Source organism: Falco rusticolus, chromosome 2 (assembly GCF_015220075.1).
Source record: "Falco rusticolus isolate bFalRus1 chromosome 2, bFalRus1.pri, whole genome shotgun sequence".
Classification (NCBI taxonomy): Eukaryota; Metazoa; Chordata; class Aves; order Falconiformes; family Falconidae; genus Falco; species Falco rusticolus.
In genome coordinates this window covers 70,446,355-70,465,336 of record NC_051188.1, presented here as the reverse complement: position 1 = coordinate 70,465,336, position 18,982 = coordinate 70,446,355, and the positions used below count along the sequence as shown (strand labels likewise).

Genomic DNA, 18,982 nt, shown 5'->3' with positions numbered 1-18,982 from the left:
TAGGGAGAACTATTTTGAACAAACCCAGATGCAGTTGGCAACAATATACAGATACAAAATTTCTGAGGTGGGTCTCAGAGATGTTTAGGAATTCACGAACTGAAAAAGCTTACTCTTGCTCACCAAAATCACCTGCAGTTTCTTCTGATGAGGACTTTTTTCTGGTTTATGCAATTGTCTTGCTATTTTTTTGTTGTATTCTTCTCTGTTTTCTATTCTCTCATGCATTTTTTGTGTTACACCTATTAAAACTTCCTCTTTTGTCAGAGCACATGTTTCAGACTTTAAGACATTATATTTGCAACATCAGGTAAGCCTTTAAGTGCAGCTAGCGCCCGTACACAGAGAGCTGTACTAGAGCTTCAAGTCCGGTCTGAAAGCTGTCACACAGAAGTCACGGCAAAGAGATGAGACAAGTTCTGGTTCCACACCAAAGCATGAGGTCATTGCTGCTCCAGGCAGCTCCCCATAGCATTGTTTACAACCCATGGACAAACATACGCCCTTCGTACAGCCACAGTTCCACGGGCAACCTGGATTCACAGTCACCTTGGCTTTTGAATGAAGCAATCTTTACGGACACACATACATCTGCTTCAAACAAGTGACGGTTTCTCTTAATAGCTCAGAATGCCTCTTAAAGACGTTAAACTACAACCATCTTTTACACACCTCACCTTTTTAAAGTAAAAACACTGGCAGATACTTTTTGACACCAACTTAAGATTTTGGAAATACAGATATGTATATATATGCACATGTATGTATATGCATTTTCCATTTGTAATTTAGGAATTCCCACCTGTGAAGCACCTTTCTGCATTTTGAATGAAAGCAGCATGGGGTTTTTTTCTGGTACTGGTACTGTGTAACTAGAAAAAATAATTTATTGAGCCCAACCTGTAGTTCTCAGTCCCCTTTAATGCTAATAAAATTGTATTTGGCAGTTCTCAGACATCCAGTGACAGCAGAATTACATTTTAATGTTCTTCATATTTTACAGAAATCAGAACGCTCTGGATTACTGTCTTTTACACTATTATATAAAACTAATTTCACCTGAAATCAAAATGACAATCAACAATAACAACGTATCTCTGCTGAAAAGTAGCTCATTTGCTAAAGCTGCTGGAGGGATGAGTTGGCTGAAGGGGAAGCAGCAGCCGAGAAGGAATTTATTAATGGAAGGAAGAGTGAAAAACAGAATGAAGCTCAGGATGGTCTTACAGAACATTCGTAGAAAAAGTACATAAAAGTAAGAAAAAACCAGATCTCATACAGCTTCTTCATTTAAATGTTGCTGCTGAATGTACAGCATGTAGGACAAACTGGTGCTTGACTTAATTATAGAAAACTAATAGCGGCTGTACTTTAGCAGGGTTTACAAGTAATGACTTCCTGACTTGCATTATCTCTGTATTATATCACCATACACAACTTAGCTTAATATATTTTCCAGCAGATAAAGCACATCAAGTCAAGGAATCCCAAAGCTTTTATTTTAATTTACCACAAACATATTAAAAGTAAGCCACCATTCGTTATTCTTGTCAGTTCTTTATTGGTTTTCATCCTAAAGACTAGCACATTTACAGCATACATGGATTGGATGAACTAGAATATATAAAAGAGTAGCCATATGTTTATGATATATTAATACTGCCCAAAACCAAATAAATAAAAATATTTCAATGCACAAAGCTTGGCAGATACAGTCGTGTTGGGACAAAACAGTGTTGTATTATACAATAATTTTACATGTATAAACGAAACAAAAGGCAACTGTGCTGTAGGTACTTTCACAGAACATACACAGAACATACTTGGCAACAGTTTTCTTTTTTTACCTTTGTATGTTTTATAATTTAAAAAATGTACTCAAAAAAGAACATTAGACAGAACTTCATTTTACAGTAATCCTTAAATTTGCCTCTCCTGTGCAACAGAAAAGCTTACTTCACCCTTGTGAAGCATCCTATGTGGATTTCAAGTTTCACAGTTTTTCTTTTTTGATGAACTGCTCGAGATCTTCCTGTTCATTACGCCCTTTAAGCAAGCCCATCGGTGTACATGTACTGACAATGGCGTATATATAAAATGTTAGCTGGACAACAATGTTTCACATGTAAGCATACTGAAATCGGAATATTTTAAACAAAGTAATGCAGTACTTGAGACTGGTAGTCCACCACTTTAAAAAGGTGAGCAAAAAACATGCACATACATACAAAATTCAGCAACCTTTTCTGAATACATTGGTATACAAAATAAAGAAAGGATCGCTAAGCTCTAGAGTAGATCAAATGATTGTTGGCCACAGTCTACGAAAGTGGCACTGCTAATTGTTACAATAGACCTCTTGTTATTTTCTTTTGAAGCTGAACATTGGAAGATTTTTAGTGTAACAACACAGGACTTAAAATATAATTAACTATGTTTGAAATATACAAAATAAAATTATCAACTCATAAAAACTAAGGGATATAAAGAGTATAGTTTATAAAAAAATAAAATATAGCATTTAATAATGGGCCAGGGACTGAAGGTTGAGCAGAACTAATGAAGTAACATGTCTAAAGAGATCCCGTTGAAAATTTTTTCACCATATATTTGTTTACTTATTAGCAAAAAATAAAACAAAAGCAACACTTATTAATTGACAAACAGGGTTTGTGAAATTTCCAAGGGACTGTTCTACGGTAGATGATCTGTTCAGACCTGGGATAGGTACTAAAACACACTGATTTTGCACAGAATTCAGTGTTTTGTTATCCTAGAGAAACTGAAAGAACGTTGACAACCCAGTTCAGCAGAACTCTCTGACTTGGCTTTGTGACATGCTGCTCAGTGTTAAACTGCAAAAAGCAAAATGCAAAAACTGCTAGACCTGTAACCCCCAAACCTACATGGGAGCAGAATGAACATGACTGATTGATAGAGCAGTGACAGCACAGACAAACATCAGTGAGAGGGAGAAAGAAATCAGAAACCAGCCATATACTTACCTGGCTGTTGCTACTCTCACAAGAATAAATGGGCAGATTTTTCTATTCTAAAAATTACATCCTTAGAAACCAAGAAGGAAAAGGCATAGCGTGCTAAACGAAGCTAGCTAGAGATGCCTTAATCCTGTTAAAATTTGGAAATGAATGCTTAGCTGCTTTTTAAAAAGTTATCTCAGCTTCAAAGGCGTTCTTTGGGAGATTATTTCTGAGATCTGTTGAACATTTTTTATCAAATGCTATCAAACTGATTGCCTTAGTCATAAGCTAGAACGCATCTGTGGTTCTCATGCAGTAGCACATGAGCAGTTCCTTTCTACCAACACAGGGCATCGCTGCTTTCCTCTGAAATACCCTGAAAACAGTCATACTCCCGCCCTGCCCCCCCCCCCCCCCCCCCCCAGGTTCTGAACATCTGTCCAGGTAAAATGCAAAGGTAAACAAAAACTAGTTTTGATTTTGGAGGAGCACAGACATGCTGGGCACTTTGAACATTTTTGTATTGACGTATAAAATAAAAAAAAATGTTAAACATGAATCAAAAAAACCTTAACTTCCCCCAGATACTAATGCTTACAATCCAGAAGTGATATAAAAAGCCATGGGTAAAAATGTGTTCATTAATATACAATACCATGGAACATAAGGGACATGTCACGTGCAACATCAGCAACTTGCTTATTGCACTTGCCTTATAGTGGGGAAGGGCAGGGGGAACTGTTGCTGGCATTAATTATTAAGCATCATTATGTTTCTGAAACACATTTTAAAATGAGTTAAGATGTGTGCCCAAGTCCTTATCTGCCAAAGACGACAGGCGTTTTGTTTGATTTGAACAGAACTAGAAACTAGATCTTCACACGCCTGGCCTTTTATGTACTGTTAATTTCATATATGAAGATGGCATCCTATACACAGTAACACGATTTATACTCCTGGCTTTTATTGTGCTGATTTTTGTTTTTAAAGTTAAACTTCTGTTTCTTGATTGTAACAATGCATTCTACAGTTATTAGACTATCTAGGATCCAATCCCTTTTTATTTAAAACTTCTAGAGTTTTACTCTCGTTTTTAAAAAGTTTATGAAAAGCTCAATCTCAAGTCAACTCAGTATAAAAAGATGTTATGTGAAACAGCTGCCTCAATGCCGTTCCTAGAGTTCTTGCCCATCCAGGAGGTACCTAGCTATTTGCATATAGGTAATTATTAAGTAGCACAATATCTGGTCACCTTACATACAGTGAAGGCTATTTAAATGGGCAGAGAGTCATCACACTATTCTCAAGCTAAGGTGTCAATAATTGTTACTATAGATTCCAATTCTGTAAGTAACATGCTCTGTATAACCTAGCGGAACGTAGAAAAAGGTTATTTATCTCTTCTGGATGACGAAATCATATTATTCTAGAGTGTATCCACATGTTTTAATGGAACAGCAATTAAAGGACATAGTAAGCTTATGTTTCAACTTTTCCATAAGTTCCTTCTGGAGGCCTGTAATACTTTGGGAAAGCCTTCAGTTGCAGGGAATTAAATGCATACTTGCGACATCCAACATTCTTCATTGTATTTTCTCGCCGACAACCCTCACTGGGGAAAAAAAACAAGCACAAAAAAATGACAGCAGTAAAAAGGAAAAAAAAAAAAAAAGACTTAAACTAAGATGAAATGAACTGGTTATTTTATAGCATTAAAAAAAAGTTGGTTAAATTTAATGAGCGTTTAATTAATTTGCCACTGCAAATATTAAAAATGATGACTCATCATACAATGCCAGTAAGAAGCACACAGAATGGACACATGCTATGTCTGATTGCTAGTTTTGCATTTCTAAAAAGCAGCAGCGGATCTACTGAAAAGTTCTTTCACGACGGTTTCATGTATTTCAGGGTACACTGTTGTGGAGTTCACATGCCGCTTCATTGCACAAGGGATCCCAAGAAATTGCTTAAAAGCAGTTCTGCTAATTTATCAATATATTAAGCTGAAAAAGAAAAACTGCTGATCTCTCAATAAGAGCTTTAAAGTAATTTTTTTGTTCCCTGTATGTCAGTATTATCAGTACTTACTTAGAGATTAGAGCTGATACAAAAATAATCACTTTCCAGTTATCTCTGCATGCATAAATTGACTCGAAAACCAACATAGTCTAAAAAAAAGTCTTAATCATGAAATAGCAGCTTTGTGTGGGTGCAGAAAAGACTGGCTGTGTTGACAGTCATCACCTCAATGAAACAAAGCTGTGCAGAACGTAATTTTTACCCCATGTTTTGGTGCACCTGCCCCACATTACAAAGAGGTTCTGTGCTAATAAAAAACTACTCCAGTTATAAGGCTTCTTTACACTTGTAAATCTACTTCGGAGTTCCTTTGATTATATCCAAAAACATACATACAAAGAGGAAGCACTATCTGTTAAATATCTATCATAAATCAACTTAGGCTTTTCTTTCCCTGACAGAGAACTGAAACCTGAACAATGAATACCAGAACTTCATGGCAGACCGTACAGTACACCATCTTATGGTGGAAATGTCATGTTATTCCTGTTTTGGAGATGGCCACGGCATCTGCCAGGTAAACTGTGGTCATCTGATTCAAAAGGAGGGTTTGGATTCTGGTTCAGTTTGAGAGCTCTCTTGTTTTTACTGACCTCACCGTTCTTCTAATTTTAAGTTAATTAAACTGACTGTAACTGTGTTCTGTATGTATCACCTTGTTTGACTTCATAAAATATTGTAACTTTTTGCTTTTAGAAACAGCTTAGGTAAGTTTGAAATTCCTCTCTGGAGCAGATTCTGTGCCTGCCTTTTATAGAATGGGTCATACGTGATGACACTATTTTTATGGCATTGTTTCGTGTTTTACAGAACCCCTGCTGAAAGCTGTTGCAGTCAGATAGATTCATCAAAAATTTGCACGAATTATACTTCACAGCACTAATAAAAACAGTTTAACTAACAAATATTGGGATTGCCAGATAAGCATTTTTACTCCAAAGTGAGTAATTATTTTCATAATTTATTCCACTGCATCTGCTTATTGGACACGTCCCTCTGTGACTCAGGTGGGCCACAGAGATGGTGACAAAGGTGCATTTCACACACCATTTCATGTGCCATGTTTCTTCTGCTGGAGGCAATAAGCAGCGTGCACTACAGCATTCTAAATCCCAATGCCTGAACGAAGCACAGACCAAGATAAAAAAGAAAATAAATAAAAACTTGTCCCCCAACAAATTTTAAGAAAAAAGAAAAATTACGTTGTTTTCAAAAAGCCTTGGCTTTCAGTCTAGCTGAAAAGGGTGGTCTTACTGCAAAACCCTAGTGATAGTAATGAGCAAAGCCTTCATACTTTATGTAAACAGATTAATAACCTCAGGGAGTTCAGCACAGATATGGCTAGTAAAGTTACTTTCCTATCTTGTTAGACTGAACCCAGGACACTCATCACATTGCAAGAACAAGGCTACAGTCCAACCTGACGTTCGTTTGCTTTGTAAAAGGGTACATTTTGGCACCCACAGCAAATGAACCAGTGTTAATCAGAAAGAAGGGATGATTTGGACGGAGACACAGTGGTACTAGAAATCAGCACAGGACATGGATATGCTCAATACCATCATACCATGATTTTAAATCTCATCAGCAGTAACGATTTACCTAAATATATTGCAACTAAAAAAAACATGCTTAAACATATATATTATACACACACATATATATATGTATGTTTTTTTTGTCTTTCTTTTAAAAACAAAATTGGAAGAATAGCGAGGAAAAATACCAGGAGATAGTGTACTGTACAGTCTGATTTCACGAAGACACAAATATAACCACATACTTTTTTTTTTTTCAGTTAGAATATCCACCAAATCTAGGATTATATTAGGATTTTTATTCTAACTGTGTTTTTTTCTTTTTTTAAGCTTACCTCTCTCAGCAGCTTTCAAATTCTATTAACATTGATAATAAAAGCTATAGCTACCTATGGTTTTTGAGCGAGTTAGTAGAAAATAGAAATCACAGTACTAAAAGAGTTCTCAGAAGTCTAATTTTCTGTCATCTCAGGCACCAAGCAAAGTAAATCCCTTCATGAATTAGCAAATTACATTAAATGAGGTTAGGTTTTCTTGATCAGCTATTGCTATTGACAAACTCTGCCAGACCACTGCATCAACAAAACCTTTCAGTTTAAATAGGCCTCTCCAGTTTGATGTTATAAGTGATGAGCAAATTTCATCTGCAATTATTCTGCATTACTATACTAGGTAAGCTGCTTTAGTCTCACCACTTAAATAAATGTTAACTTACCGTCATTCACTTATCTCTAAGTCACTATCAGCATCATAATTTATTAAAGCTGTTCAACACTTAAAAATGGAAATAACAGTAATATTTAGTCTAGTGTAATTAAAACAAAGCCCAATGGAAAACCTCAAACCCACCTACTAAAGGAGCTAACTGATACCTGCCTCTTTTTGCCAGAAATATTAAAGGCCAGCATCTTTAACTTCTAGGATGATAATGACCCTGTTTCAGAATAAGTTCTGTAACAGAGCACCTGAAACATATCATTAGCAGGCTAACACCGATTACATCCTCTTCCTAACCACAAGTCATTTTCTTTGTGTCTTTAATACATTACAAAATGCAGATCTACAAATAGAATGAAATAATTCTGCATGCAGCAAACTGCAAGTTGTTTTCTGACTGGGTACACTAGTCTGTTAGAACATACTTAACCATGAGAAAGGAACACGACAAAGTTCTACAAACTGTTCAGTAATTTGGATATTATGCTTTGAAATGAAGGTAGAAATTAGTTTTTTTCTTTAAATAAATTTCTTACAATTTCTTATAAACCCCACCCGCATTTTTGTTTTTCCCTTCATACCTTGTAAAAATGAAAGGCAAGATTAGCATATACCTTAAATATACAAAAAGATACAAATTCTTTTCAGACAAGAGTTCCTTTCTCTGGAATACATGAAACAAGTAACACAAAACTATATTTGGTAAGAGATCTTCAGGCCGGCTAAAGTAACGAGGTAACAGGCCAATGTCAGACTATGTTACAAGCACTGAAAGCAGAACAATAAAGTTTCAATACAATTCTTTTTGATAAAATAATTTGATGTATATTTACAGTTTAGTACAATAGAAACGTAAAATTGTAAGGCATAATAATAATTCTTGGCAGACAATGCTATGACACATTCCTTTGTCCAGCAGGTACCAAGTGGCAATACACATTCAAGCACTTTTATTTATTTATTTATTTTAACTTTATCTTCACTTGCAACGTAATCTGGCCACCAGGTATGCTATGCTCAGAAACAGCCACACAATCAGTAAATTGGGGCTGAGAGCTAGTAAAGGAATAGAGTAGAGGAGGCTGGGATCTAGTCTGAAATCTCGGATGGGCACCAAGCCACTCAAGTTCTTCTGGGTGACTACCTCCCGTGTTCCAATGCTGTGAAAAGGAAGAAGGTTGGGAGGTGGGAAAATAAAACAGAAAGGAAGATGGACATGCAAATGAATGTATAAAAAGAGATGGCAACACAAGGTGGTCAAGAAAATGAAAAAACATGGAAGAAAGCACAACAAAACCAGAAGATGAAGTAAAGAAAGAGTGGAAAAACATCTCAAAAATATGTATCAGCACAATTACAGAAATAAGGAGAGGGAAAGAGAATAAAAGAGAAAAATAAGAAAGAAGTACTGTAGTCTACTGAAAATAAACACATGTAGGTTGAACACAAATGGTTTTCCATGTTCATTCTCTCAGATTACCAAGCAATAATATCCCATGCTGCTCTGCCATGCTTCCGCATGCTGCAAAGAAGTGGACCTCTGAAAAGCAAGCTGAACATGAATAACCATTGTAGTATTTGACCCTTTCAAACATCCTTCCATGTAGGCTGCAGTGAAATAATTTAACCTCTTAGCTACCTTCTTAATATCTAAACAAAAAATCCCACGCCACCCACCTATTTTTCTGCTTCAACATGAATTCCAGTGTGTATCAATACGCTTTCCAAAACGCATGTTTCTGAAGTGCCCCAATAGATGCGTGTGAAGGCAAGGCACGCTGCACCACCACACATCTCATTACGCCCCTGCTTCCTTCATGGCTTTGAGCACAGAAGGCCTGCGGTGGGCAACTCTCGGGTAATCCAAGGCTTTGTAGTGTGGTGTTTCGTTTTGGATCGCTCTTACACCCTGTGCAGGTCAACTCTTTAGTTTACAAAGCAACAACTAAATGCAAGCTGTGAGCCTGATCCTGTCAGAACACATGCACTCACTCCACCCACACAAGGTGACACGTAACCTTGCTGATCGTGTAGCAAGGGCAGGTAACCAACCGACAATGTCTTGGAAGACATCAGAGATACTCTAGAGGTGGTGAAAGAGAAAAACATCCTTCAGATGCTGGCAACACTTCAAGTGAAATGAAATTAGGTGGGCAGGGAACTAAACCAACTGTATTTCTGATCTGGATCAACACATCCAAATTGGTGATCAAAAGACACTTTCACCCCTGGTGCGTACACTGGATAAGGGTAGATTGAATCGCTGATGCCTATAAAACCCAATTAGCTTTGTAGCGGCGGGGAGGGGTGTGTGTGCATGTGTGATCAGGAGAATCAGCAAGCGGAAAACTAATGTTGACTGGCAAGTGGTGGATAAAAGCTCAACAGAATAGTCTGGAGGAAGAAAAGTGTTTTCAGATATAGATAAGGGAGTAAAACAATGGGAGAGGGAAAGAAGGAAGAAAGGCTCAAAATGACAAGATGACGTTATGAACATCACATGCCATGTCTGTACCATTAAAAATTAGGATCAAGCTACTCGATTTTACACAAAGACATATGCACAGACACATACAGTGGGAATGGAGGCAAGAGCTGGAAAGCGCTCTCCTTGTCACTGTTGGCCCACTCAGATGCTTCCACCCACGGGGTGAAAAGTCACCTTTTGGAAATACCAAATGTACCAAATGGTACAGTGCCTTAAATTAAAACGTTCATCAGCAGACTACCTCCAGGAGAGGACCAGGGTAAAGAGACAAAGCAAACTCCTTGTTAATCCAGCTCACGTATGGGAATCATCTCTGTGAGGAGCAGCGGGGGCTGCCCCGTGCTGGACATGGCTGATTCCAGCCAGCTCAGGTGGACCCACCACAGGCACAGCTGTGCCCCCCAGATGCAGTGCCTTGGGGAAAGCGTGCATAAGAAAAGGCAAAACACCGCATGGCAGCAAGGAGTGATGGGAAAAGGTGTGAGAAACAGCCCTGTGAGCACCAAAGTCAGGGAAGGAGGGGAGGAGGTGCCCCAGGTGCTAGAGCAGGGATTCCCTTGCAGCCGTGGAGATGACTAATGTAGAGCAGATATCCACACTGCAGCTTGTGGAGGACCCTATGGTGAAGCAGGTGAATACTTCTTGGAGGAAACTGGAGCCCACGGAGAGCCTATGCAGCAGGTTTATCCTAAAGGACTGCAGCCCATGGGAAGGACCCATGCTGGAGCGGAGGAAGAGTGCAAGGAGGAAGGAGCAGCAGAGAGGAGCCGTTACGGACTGACCGCAAACCCCTGTTCCCCATCCCCTGTGTGCTGCTCTGTGTGGGGAGGTGGCAGAGTTGGGAATGAAGGAGTGAAGTACTTGGGCCTGAGACACAAGGGGTTGTGGAGGGAAGGTGTTTTAATTTTTGTCTTTGCTCTTACCATCCAAATCTATTGGTGGTAAAGTCTTAAGTCAAGACTATTTTGCCTGTAACACTAACTCCCTGTCTTTATCTCAACCCACGAGCTTTTTCATCATATTTTCTCCCCTTGTCCTGTTAAGGAGTGGGGGAGAGCAGCTGGGTGGGCATCTGGCAGGTGGCCAAGGTCAACTCACCACAATTTTTTTCTTAAAGCAGGTCAACCAGTGAAGAAATCCAACCAAGCTTTTTATCATGGTCGTTTTATTGCAGTGGGTGGTCACATCCAAACATGACTGTCAGGGCTTTATTATGTAGTCTTTTTAGCCAGCACCATGGCAGCTAGAAGAGATCATTTCCCTCGCCCTGTTTCCAGCTGGTTTTCAACAGCTCTTCTCTGTTGGCTGAACTGCTTGTGTCACAACTTCTGAATCGGTCTAACAAAAATGAGCTGGGCTACCTGAAAGGTGCAGAAGATTTTGCTGCTCAGGCTGATTTTGACTGTAACTGGATTAGAGCATATTCACACAGACAGCTCCACTGGTGGTATCTGGTAAGACAGCAATCTGGCAGGGGGAGGGAGGGCAAGGAGTCACAGGTCTAGTGGGGAGACTTGGCACTGCTGCAGATGGAAGAGGCTATGTGATCCAGTTGGACTTTGACTCTTGAGCTGCCTTTACTGGCCAGGTACTCATTTCTGCTGTAACTTGGACTTCCAGACAGACCATCATGATTTTACTATTTGTAGGCTGTGAATTACTATATATTTGATTTGGGACTGGAAAAGCTGTGACTTATTTACAGAAAAGTGATTTTACTCTAATAGGGAATTTGTTTCTAAGGTGAAAGCCACAAACTTCTATCTGTGAATTTCTACAAGAACCTACAATGACCACTAAATGTTCTCTCCTTGATGTCCATGCTCACTGAACATAATTGTCACGGATACATAATCATCACAAGACTAGGAAGGAAAGGAAGTCCCTGAGGATAAGTGAGTGGGAACTAACACCTCTGGAGACCAACATCACATGAAAGAAGAAGGTGCTTTCTTAATTTTTCAAGAACAGTGTAAGCAATAATACTTTTCTTCTCCGGAAATTTTCCAGTACAGATTAAATACTTTGAGTCTGACAACTTAATACTTCTTCCCATCCTTCCTGCTGCCCCAACTGAACCAAGCCTTCCTCTTCCAGAACAGTTACACAAATAAAAGAACCAGGTTAAAAGAAAAAGCAAGTTTTCTGAATGCCCTGGAAGTAATTTGTTACTCTTTCACTTCCTCTGTCTGTCCATCTATGTCAGGTCATCCTGTCCAGGCTGAAATGGGTTTGGGTGGAGTTGGACTCACACATACCTGCTCCGTAATCCTCTCTCTCTCTTGTTAAGCTTTGTTAATTCTGTGCCATTGCTCCTGAGCAGAATTGGCAAATAGTTTTAAAAACACAAAGAGCAATGAGATGGGAAGAAGAAAGATTGATGGGCTTGAAGAATGGTCTAATCTTAGTATTCCTTCAGGACTAGTCAGTATTTGTTCTGCACAGCCTCTCTTAGTCAAAGACTTAACAGAAGAGAAAGTCACATCTTTCACTGTCGCAGCAAGTCCCTGATGTTGCTAGAACACACGACCTAAAGGTTTTGATTAAATTGGCCCTCTTTCAATATCACTGTGTAGGTCAACATAAAGCATTGTGTTTCTTGGGTCAATATTTTATCTGATCTTGTGTTATATTAAATTGACAGTCTGAAGGTGCAAAACAATGTTGTTATTAACCTCTGTCTCTACTGTGTTCACAACTGCATTAAAAAACCACAACAGATTTAAAGAAATTAACAAGATACCTTGTATTGTTCAGTGTTTATTCCCACTAAATAAACAACTGTGCAACAAAGTCTTTTTTTCTTTCAGATGTCCAAGTTGACAAGATGCATAATTTAATTAAAGGTATCTGACAGCCACTTAGCTCCACTTCATGTTAGTAACTTCTCCCTCACAAAGCTGTTTCAAGTTTTGTTTCTAATATCAAGGTTTAATTAGTCTCTGAATGTAGTTTTCATGTACTGTACTAACTCTGTAACAATGCTGCAAGAAGTGCTGCAAAAAAGGGAAAATTAAAAATGTCCAGTGACATCCAATTAGATGTAGATATAAAACCCAAATTGTTAGTGTAAGAGGCTGTAAGTGTTATTATGAGAGGCATTTTCGTCTAGGTAACTGAAGAGTAAGAAAGGGTCAAACAGCAAAAACATACAGAAAGGATAAGAGAATTGAACACTCTAGAGAATTTGGTGAGAAGACACACAGTACAGTACATTCAGTAAGAGTGAATGTTGAAAAACAGGACTGAACAGCATTGTTGAACTACATTGATAAAGACTAAAGCTAGATTTCTTATCCTTTCTTTTGGTATGTGACTTACGGAGTTTTCCAGCAGTGCTTGAAACAAGGCATTGAACAACAGTAAACAGATTTTCTTTTTTTTTTTCCTTTTTTTTTAGTACAGTATTTAATTCTGCAAACATCTCTGCTGCTTCAGAATACAGAACATCATTATACTGATATGACAACAGCACACTGACACGTGATGAAATTTGGTTGCTGTATTGTGAAACACTCATACTGACATTTCACCCAGTGAGCAGTGTTTCACTGCTAAAGAATACATGTGGCAAACCAGTGCAAACTGCAGGTGTCTGTGTTTCCAGGATCAAAACATAGGTCATCCCTGTGAAATCTGCCTGATCTAGAACTAAAAAGCCCAGTGACGTGACAGTTCAGGTAACCTCATTATTAAACAGCTTTCAAAGAAGCACCAGTTTCCTCTTCGGTAAGCTCAGCGTTAATCAAAACCCACGTTTCCACGTGCTTCTCTGAAAACTCCAGGTTCACTACTGAAACCTAAAGCCTGATCTGTTGCAAATCTGGTAACAACCAGCTTCAGCATACAACTCGCTAATACACGCAAGGGACGGATGAAATCTACCAGTCAGTTTTGTGGTTTTCTGACTTTATTTTACTTTTTACTTCTTTTTGATAGAAACAGAGACCACTGCTCCTCCTCAGTTTGCATGGTTCCTCATTTAGGAATAAGTGACACAGTCAAACTCTTACCTCCTCATACACTCCAGAGCCTGGGTGAAGACCTGTGGAGCCATTCCATGTTCATGCTGTAGGATCAAACACTGCTCTAGGGTGACCGACATAGCAGTCCTATCCTTCGCACTTTTACAGCTTGTAAATCGAACACCATTTAGCCTGCGGCATATCTAGAAATGGGATATACAATTCATCATGCTTTCCTCATGCATAAACTTCTGTCAGAGCATACACCTGTACTTCTCCTTAGAGACACACAAATGTTAGGTAGGACTCTGATGCCAAAAGTCATCTTTGAGAGAGCAGAACTTCATTGCATGAGCTGCAGGGAAAATACTGATGTGGAAAATACATTTTATCTCCCCATGCCTCATTCTAGAGGAATTTTAACCCGGCAGCATTTCCAAGCTATATGCCAGCAAATGAAGAAATTCAAACATATCAGAATATCAAAAATATAAAAAATCAGCTGAACTATGCAGAGATGCTTAAATTAATAAATACCTCAGCAGCTTGCCAAAGGATATCAACATTCTTATTTTTCCTTGCATGTACATTTTGTCCCAGAAATCTTAACAGTTCAGGCAGGCACGTCTGACTACGAGATCGAGGTAGACCTATAAATCAAAAAAAACCAAACTCCACTTATTTATCTGGTTTCAACACTTTTACAAAGTTACTGGAAAGTGTTCCTATATGCCTGCTGCAAACACAAGTGTGTTTTCTTGAAACTATCAAAGCTTAGAACAATTAATCCAACTCTTGATTACTTGGTACCACCACCAAAATGAATTCAAGTTTAATTAAACTCAACTAGAAATACACATTCAGGTTATTTAAAACTTCAGGTGCTCAGAATCTGATAGCAATAGAATAACAGTGAACAAAGGGAGCAAGGCTGGTATTGTATCTTGGTTTGTGTGTCACAGGTACACTTGCTTTCACACACTGTTCGGAACTGTATATAAACATGTAACTGCCTGTATTATCACTCCTCAGAGGCTACAGGATATCATGCATGTCTCCACAGAAACACTGAAGATATTTTATTTTCTGCTCACATTTTCAATTTTAAATTTGCACGCTGGCCAGTTTTAAATTACAAGAAACACTTTCTCCAACAGGACACCGCATTGCCATGGTGTGTTTATTAATATTTCACTAAGTAGAAATAAATCAGTTGACATTTTTCAGTATTTCAGAGTGCTTTCAGTAGTCTTATGTGTTCAGTATGTTAAACATCAACTCTTAAAATATGTAGCAATATACTCAATACAATCAATGAGCAGTATTAAATAGGTGGGTTTTTTGGTTGTGTGGGTTTTTTGTTTGTTTTTTTGAAGGGGTAACTGCAGAGGACACCAACTAAAGCTGTGACTCGATAAATAAGGAGGTATACACTGTTAACAAATGTGACAAAAAGACCCCCACATGGCTGATTACGGAGTTTTATTTTTGGACCACATATCTTCTCACAGCAAATAGTATGTTAGACTAATGTGATCTCATTCTGTGACAAGGTGACCTGCTTCATGGATGAGGGAAAGGCTGTGGATGTTGTTTACCTGGACTTTAGTCAAGCCTTTGACACTGTTTCCCACAGCATTCTCCTGGAGAAACTGGCCGCTCAGGGCTTGGATGAGCTACTCTTCACTAGGTAAAAAACTGGCTGGATGGCTGGGCCCAAAGAGTGGTGGTGAATGGAGTTAAACCCAGTTGGCCAGTTACCAGTGGTGTTCCCCAGGGCTGAGTACTGGGGGCAGTTTAATCCTGTTTAATACCTTTATCAATGATCTGGACGAGGGGATCAAGGGCACCCTCAGTAAGCTGGCAGGTGACACCAGGCTGGGCAGGAGTGTTGATCTGCTGGAGGGCAGGCAGGCTCTGCAGAGGGATCTGGACAGGCTGGATCGATGGGTCGAGGCCAACTGTGTGAGGTTCAACATGGCCAAGTGCCGGGTCCTGCCCTTGGGTCACAGCAGCCCCACGCAGCGCTACAGGCTTGGGGAAGGGGGGCTGGGAAGTGCCTGGTGGGAAAGGGCCTGGGGGTGCTGGTCAGCAGCCGGCTGGACATGAGCCAGCAGTGTGCCCAGGTGGCCAACAAGGACAACAGCGTCCTGGCTTGTATCTGAAACGGTGTGGCCAGCAGGGCTAGGGCTACCCCCCTGTACTGGGTACAATAACCACCTGTTTTACAGTTAAATGTAAAATACCATTCTCTCTTGACATGCATTTATGCGAAAGTATGTTTCACTTTATACATCCTAAATATCACCACAGTGAAGGTAAAAAACACCCTCAGACTTCCCTTATGACAAGCACAGTCCCAGGTTTGTCCGTACAGTCTCAGCTTTTCACAGAGCATCTCTAACACACCTGCAATATTTTTTTCACACTTCTAAAAAAACCTTTTGCTTAATCTTAATAACCACAGACCATTTGTCCAAGCTGCATTGCAAAACTAGGTACAACATGTCTGCATATACCCAGGACAAACTGTGAAGGAGAAGGGTGTTTTGGCAGTGGGCAGATTTCCCCCCTTTGTGGTATTCGTTTCCTGTAGCAGGAAACAATGTAATGACAAGTAACCAGAGTAAGGAAGAAAAGGCAGGTGGACACAAGACTGTTTTGTTTTCTTTCACTGTTAAGGTGCACGTTAATGCCACCTGTCCAAAACTGCACGCCAGCCTTATCAGAACTTCAAATTACTTGAAGAGAAACTGGTATAAGGTGTGTTACTAGTAAATGAGAAACTCAAGGTCATGCCACGAGTCTTTAAAAATAGAAGAGAATAAGTATAAAGTTCAGAGTTCAAAAAACATGAAAAGGAACAAATGACAGGGCAGAAAACAGACTGCAGGATAAAAAAAGTTTCAGGAAAAAACAGCAAAAGCTAAAAGATGATTGTATCAACATAAGAGGTTTGGGAATGAGGGAAAAGACTGAAGGCAAAAAAAAGCAAGAAAAATCAAGGAGAGGAAGAAGCTTTATGGGAACTATTATTATTGAAGACTAGACAGAGACATGAAGTAATACGGAGAAAACCAGATCAAAAGTCACTTTAAATTGATTAACTTTTGGACTTTACAAGAAAGTCTGATGCTAGACTACTATATAATAAAAAATCAAAATTTTGCAGCTAAAATTTCAGAGAATTAATTATGCAGGATTATGAATGCATGGAAGACAGAAACAGCTTCTGCTCTCATCTGCATCAAAAAAAACCCAGGGTAACTGAAAGTATAATAACGTACTTTAACCGGATGAATTCTTACTATACTGTTGCATGTTGCTGCATTTGTATTTCTGCAATAAAACTGCAACTGTGGGACCCATTAAATTAGCTTACAAAAGATTTGATACTATTAATAATAAATCCATGAATTTTCACCATTGTTGCGGTCACATGTAAATAGCATTTATGCCACTGCCTCCCAAAAAAACAGTAGCAAGCAAGAAATTTTCCTATGTAACAAGTAAAATTCAAGGTCATAGCTACTGTCTCTCTTTGAGGTGCTACACTTCTCTGTTGCTGGCTGCAGATGCAACAATTATAGGAAAGTGCCAAAGGATAAGCAGAGGGAAAGTGATTTAAGTTCCTAAAAACTGGTAGTTGCTCTTTGTGCAGGTTATTGTAAGTACAGAGAACATGACCAAAAACTGCACATAAAAGTGCTGCTGCTATAACCTGTCATTTTTACACCTTCCCATCATGGCACTCTAACTGCTTGGCTGCATTACATACACCACTTAGAAAGTGATGTAAAGTACATGTAAATTAAAAAATCAGGCTGACCTTTAAACCTCTTTAATCTGCTCTACATAGTACCAAAGTATTAAAATAGACTTGCGTAATTCCTTGGAGGTTACTAATGCTGGTGTACCATCAACATTTAAACAACTATCATGAAGCAAGCAAATGACAAAATCAGCCTGAATTGTGCTGTTCAATCAAATTTGCCATTAATTAATTACCAAATACTTACAATCATCAGGCAAAACTTCCTTGAACTGCTCAAAATACGAATTCAACCGTACTAAGCTTTCCATGTTAATCACTTCTTGCAGTGAGGTGTCTCCAAACCTTTAAAAAGTGAAGAAGGGAACAGTTAAGCCCAAGGCAGAAGGTTTCTCCTCTTCTGTGAAAAAACTGCACTTGGCAATATGACTACCAGAAAACAATCTGAAGAGTCAGCCCGTGAAATTCCTAACAATTCAAATGCAGAGTAAAGTGTAACAGAGAAATGTTGTAGTGATTCACTACAGAAAAAGAAAATAAACAAGCGTGAGGGGGAAAGTGGGAAAGAAGGTGAAAGAAAAATCTTGTAGAAAACAGTATTTAAAATTCTTTGGCTTTTGTGTCTCTCTTTCAATATTAAATACCCATCTTGTCAATCATTTTGCCAAAATTCAAATTTTTAATAATGAATTCACTAGTTTAGTTCATAAGCTAATAATAACCATAATATCAGCAGATAAGATTGAGAACTTTTGCTTCAGATATGTAAATAAGAGATATGGATCTAGGAGTAATAAACCATGAATGTAATAAATATTGTCAACAATGCCATGATTCATCTCGCCTAACTGCATCTACATACATGGATAACACACATACAGTGCTGACATCCATAACTATGCTAGTCACTTTGGGTTCCCTTCACAGGCAGCAGAGGACAACAGTAACTGCTGGAAAGCTTTTGTTAGACTTTTTCTAGTTGCCCGTCACCACCATACTGCACACTCCACCCTGGTACTAAAGGTTGCTGTCACAACACGCATGTGCCTGACTTGACGGGCGTTCTCCATCAGAGCTGTGCTCTGTCATGTATTCTTTACAGGATATAGCCCTAACAGAGGAAAGCTCTGGTGGCTCTTCCAAAACTGAAGTTTCCCTAGTAAGTATAATAAAATAATTATATTCTTCAGCTTTACAAGAACAGTGTTGCATTACATAAGTACTGCAAAGATACGTTAAAACAAAACTCCATCTAGCCCATTATCCTGGGTTTTGACAGTCGCCAGAAGATGGAGTATAGGTGAGAGTGCAAAATCGAGGGCATATACACAGCAACACTCAGAATGATCTCTCAGCCTCCAGTGATGTTGCTCACAGAGGTCCTGAGTCACAAGCAGCACCTCTGTGTTAAATAGCCCATGATAGATTTCTTCTTCTGT

At 38.9% G+C, this 18,982-nt stretch overlaps 1 protein-coding gene across 19 annotated transcripts in view; it reads right to left on the bottom strand.

Moving 5' to 3' along the window:
• Window positions 1–1,477: 1,477 nt before the first annotated feature.
• The window catches only part of INPP4A (inositol polyphosphate-4-phosphatase type I A), a 131,102-nt gene continuing 113,597 nt past the window's right edge, over window positions 1,478–18,982 (bottom strand). For 12 of the 19 annotated variants that reach the window (XM_037376050.1, XM_037376048.1, XM_037376052.1 and 9 more), the window contains 4 exons: window positions 17,791–17,888; window positions 14,309–14,421; window positions 13,820–13,974; window positions 6,734–8,478 (listed from right to left, as the gene is read on the bottom strand). In XM_037376050.1, the coding sequence (XP_037231947.1) occupies window positions 8,298–8,478; window positions 13,820–13,974; window positions 14,309–14,421; window positions 17,791–17,888 (547 nt within the window). In that variant the 3' untranslated portion in view covers window positions 6,734–8,297. Of the gene's footprint in view, window positions 4,594–6,733; window positions 8,479–13,819; window positions 13,975–14,308; window positions 14,422–17,790; window positions 17,889–18,982 lie in introns of those variants that run through there. The other 7 variants (XM_037376055.1, XM_037376058.1, XM_037376059.1 and 4 more) reach the window with 1 other exon arrangement.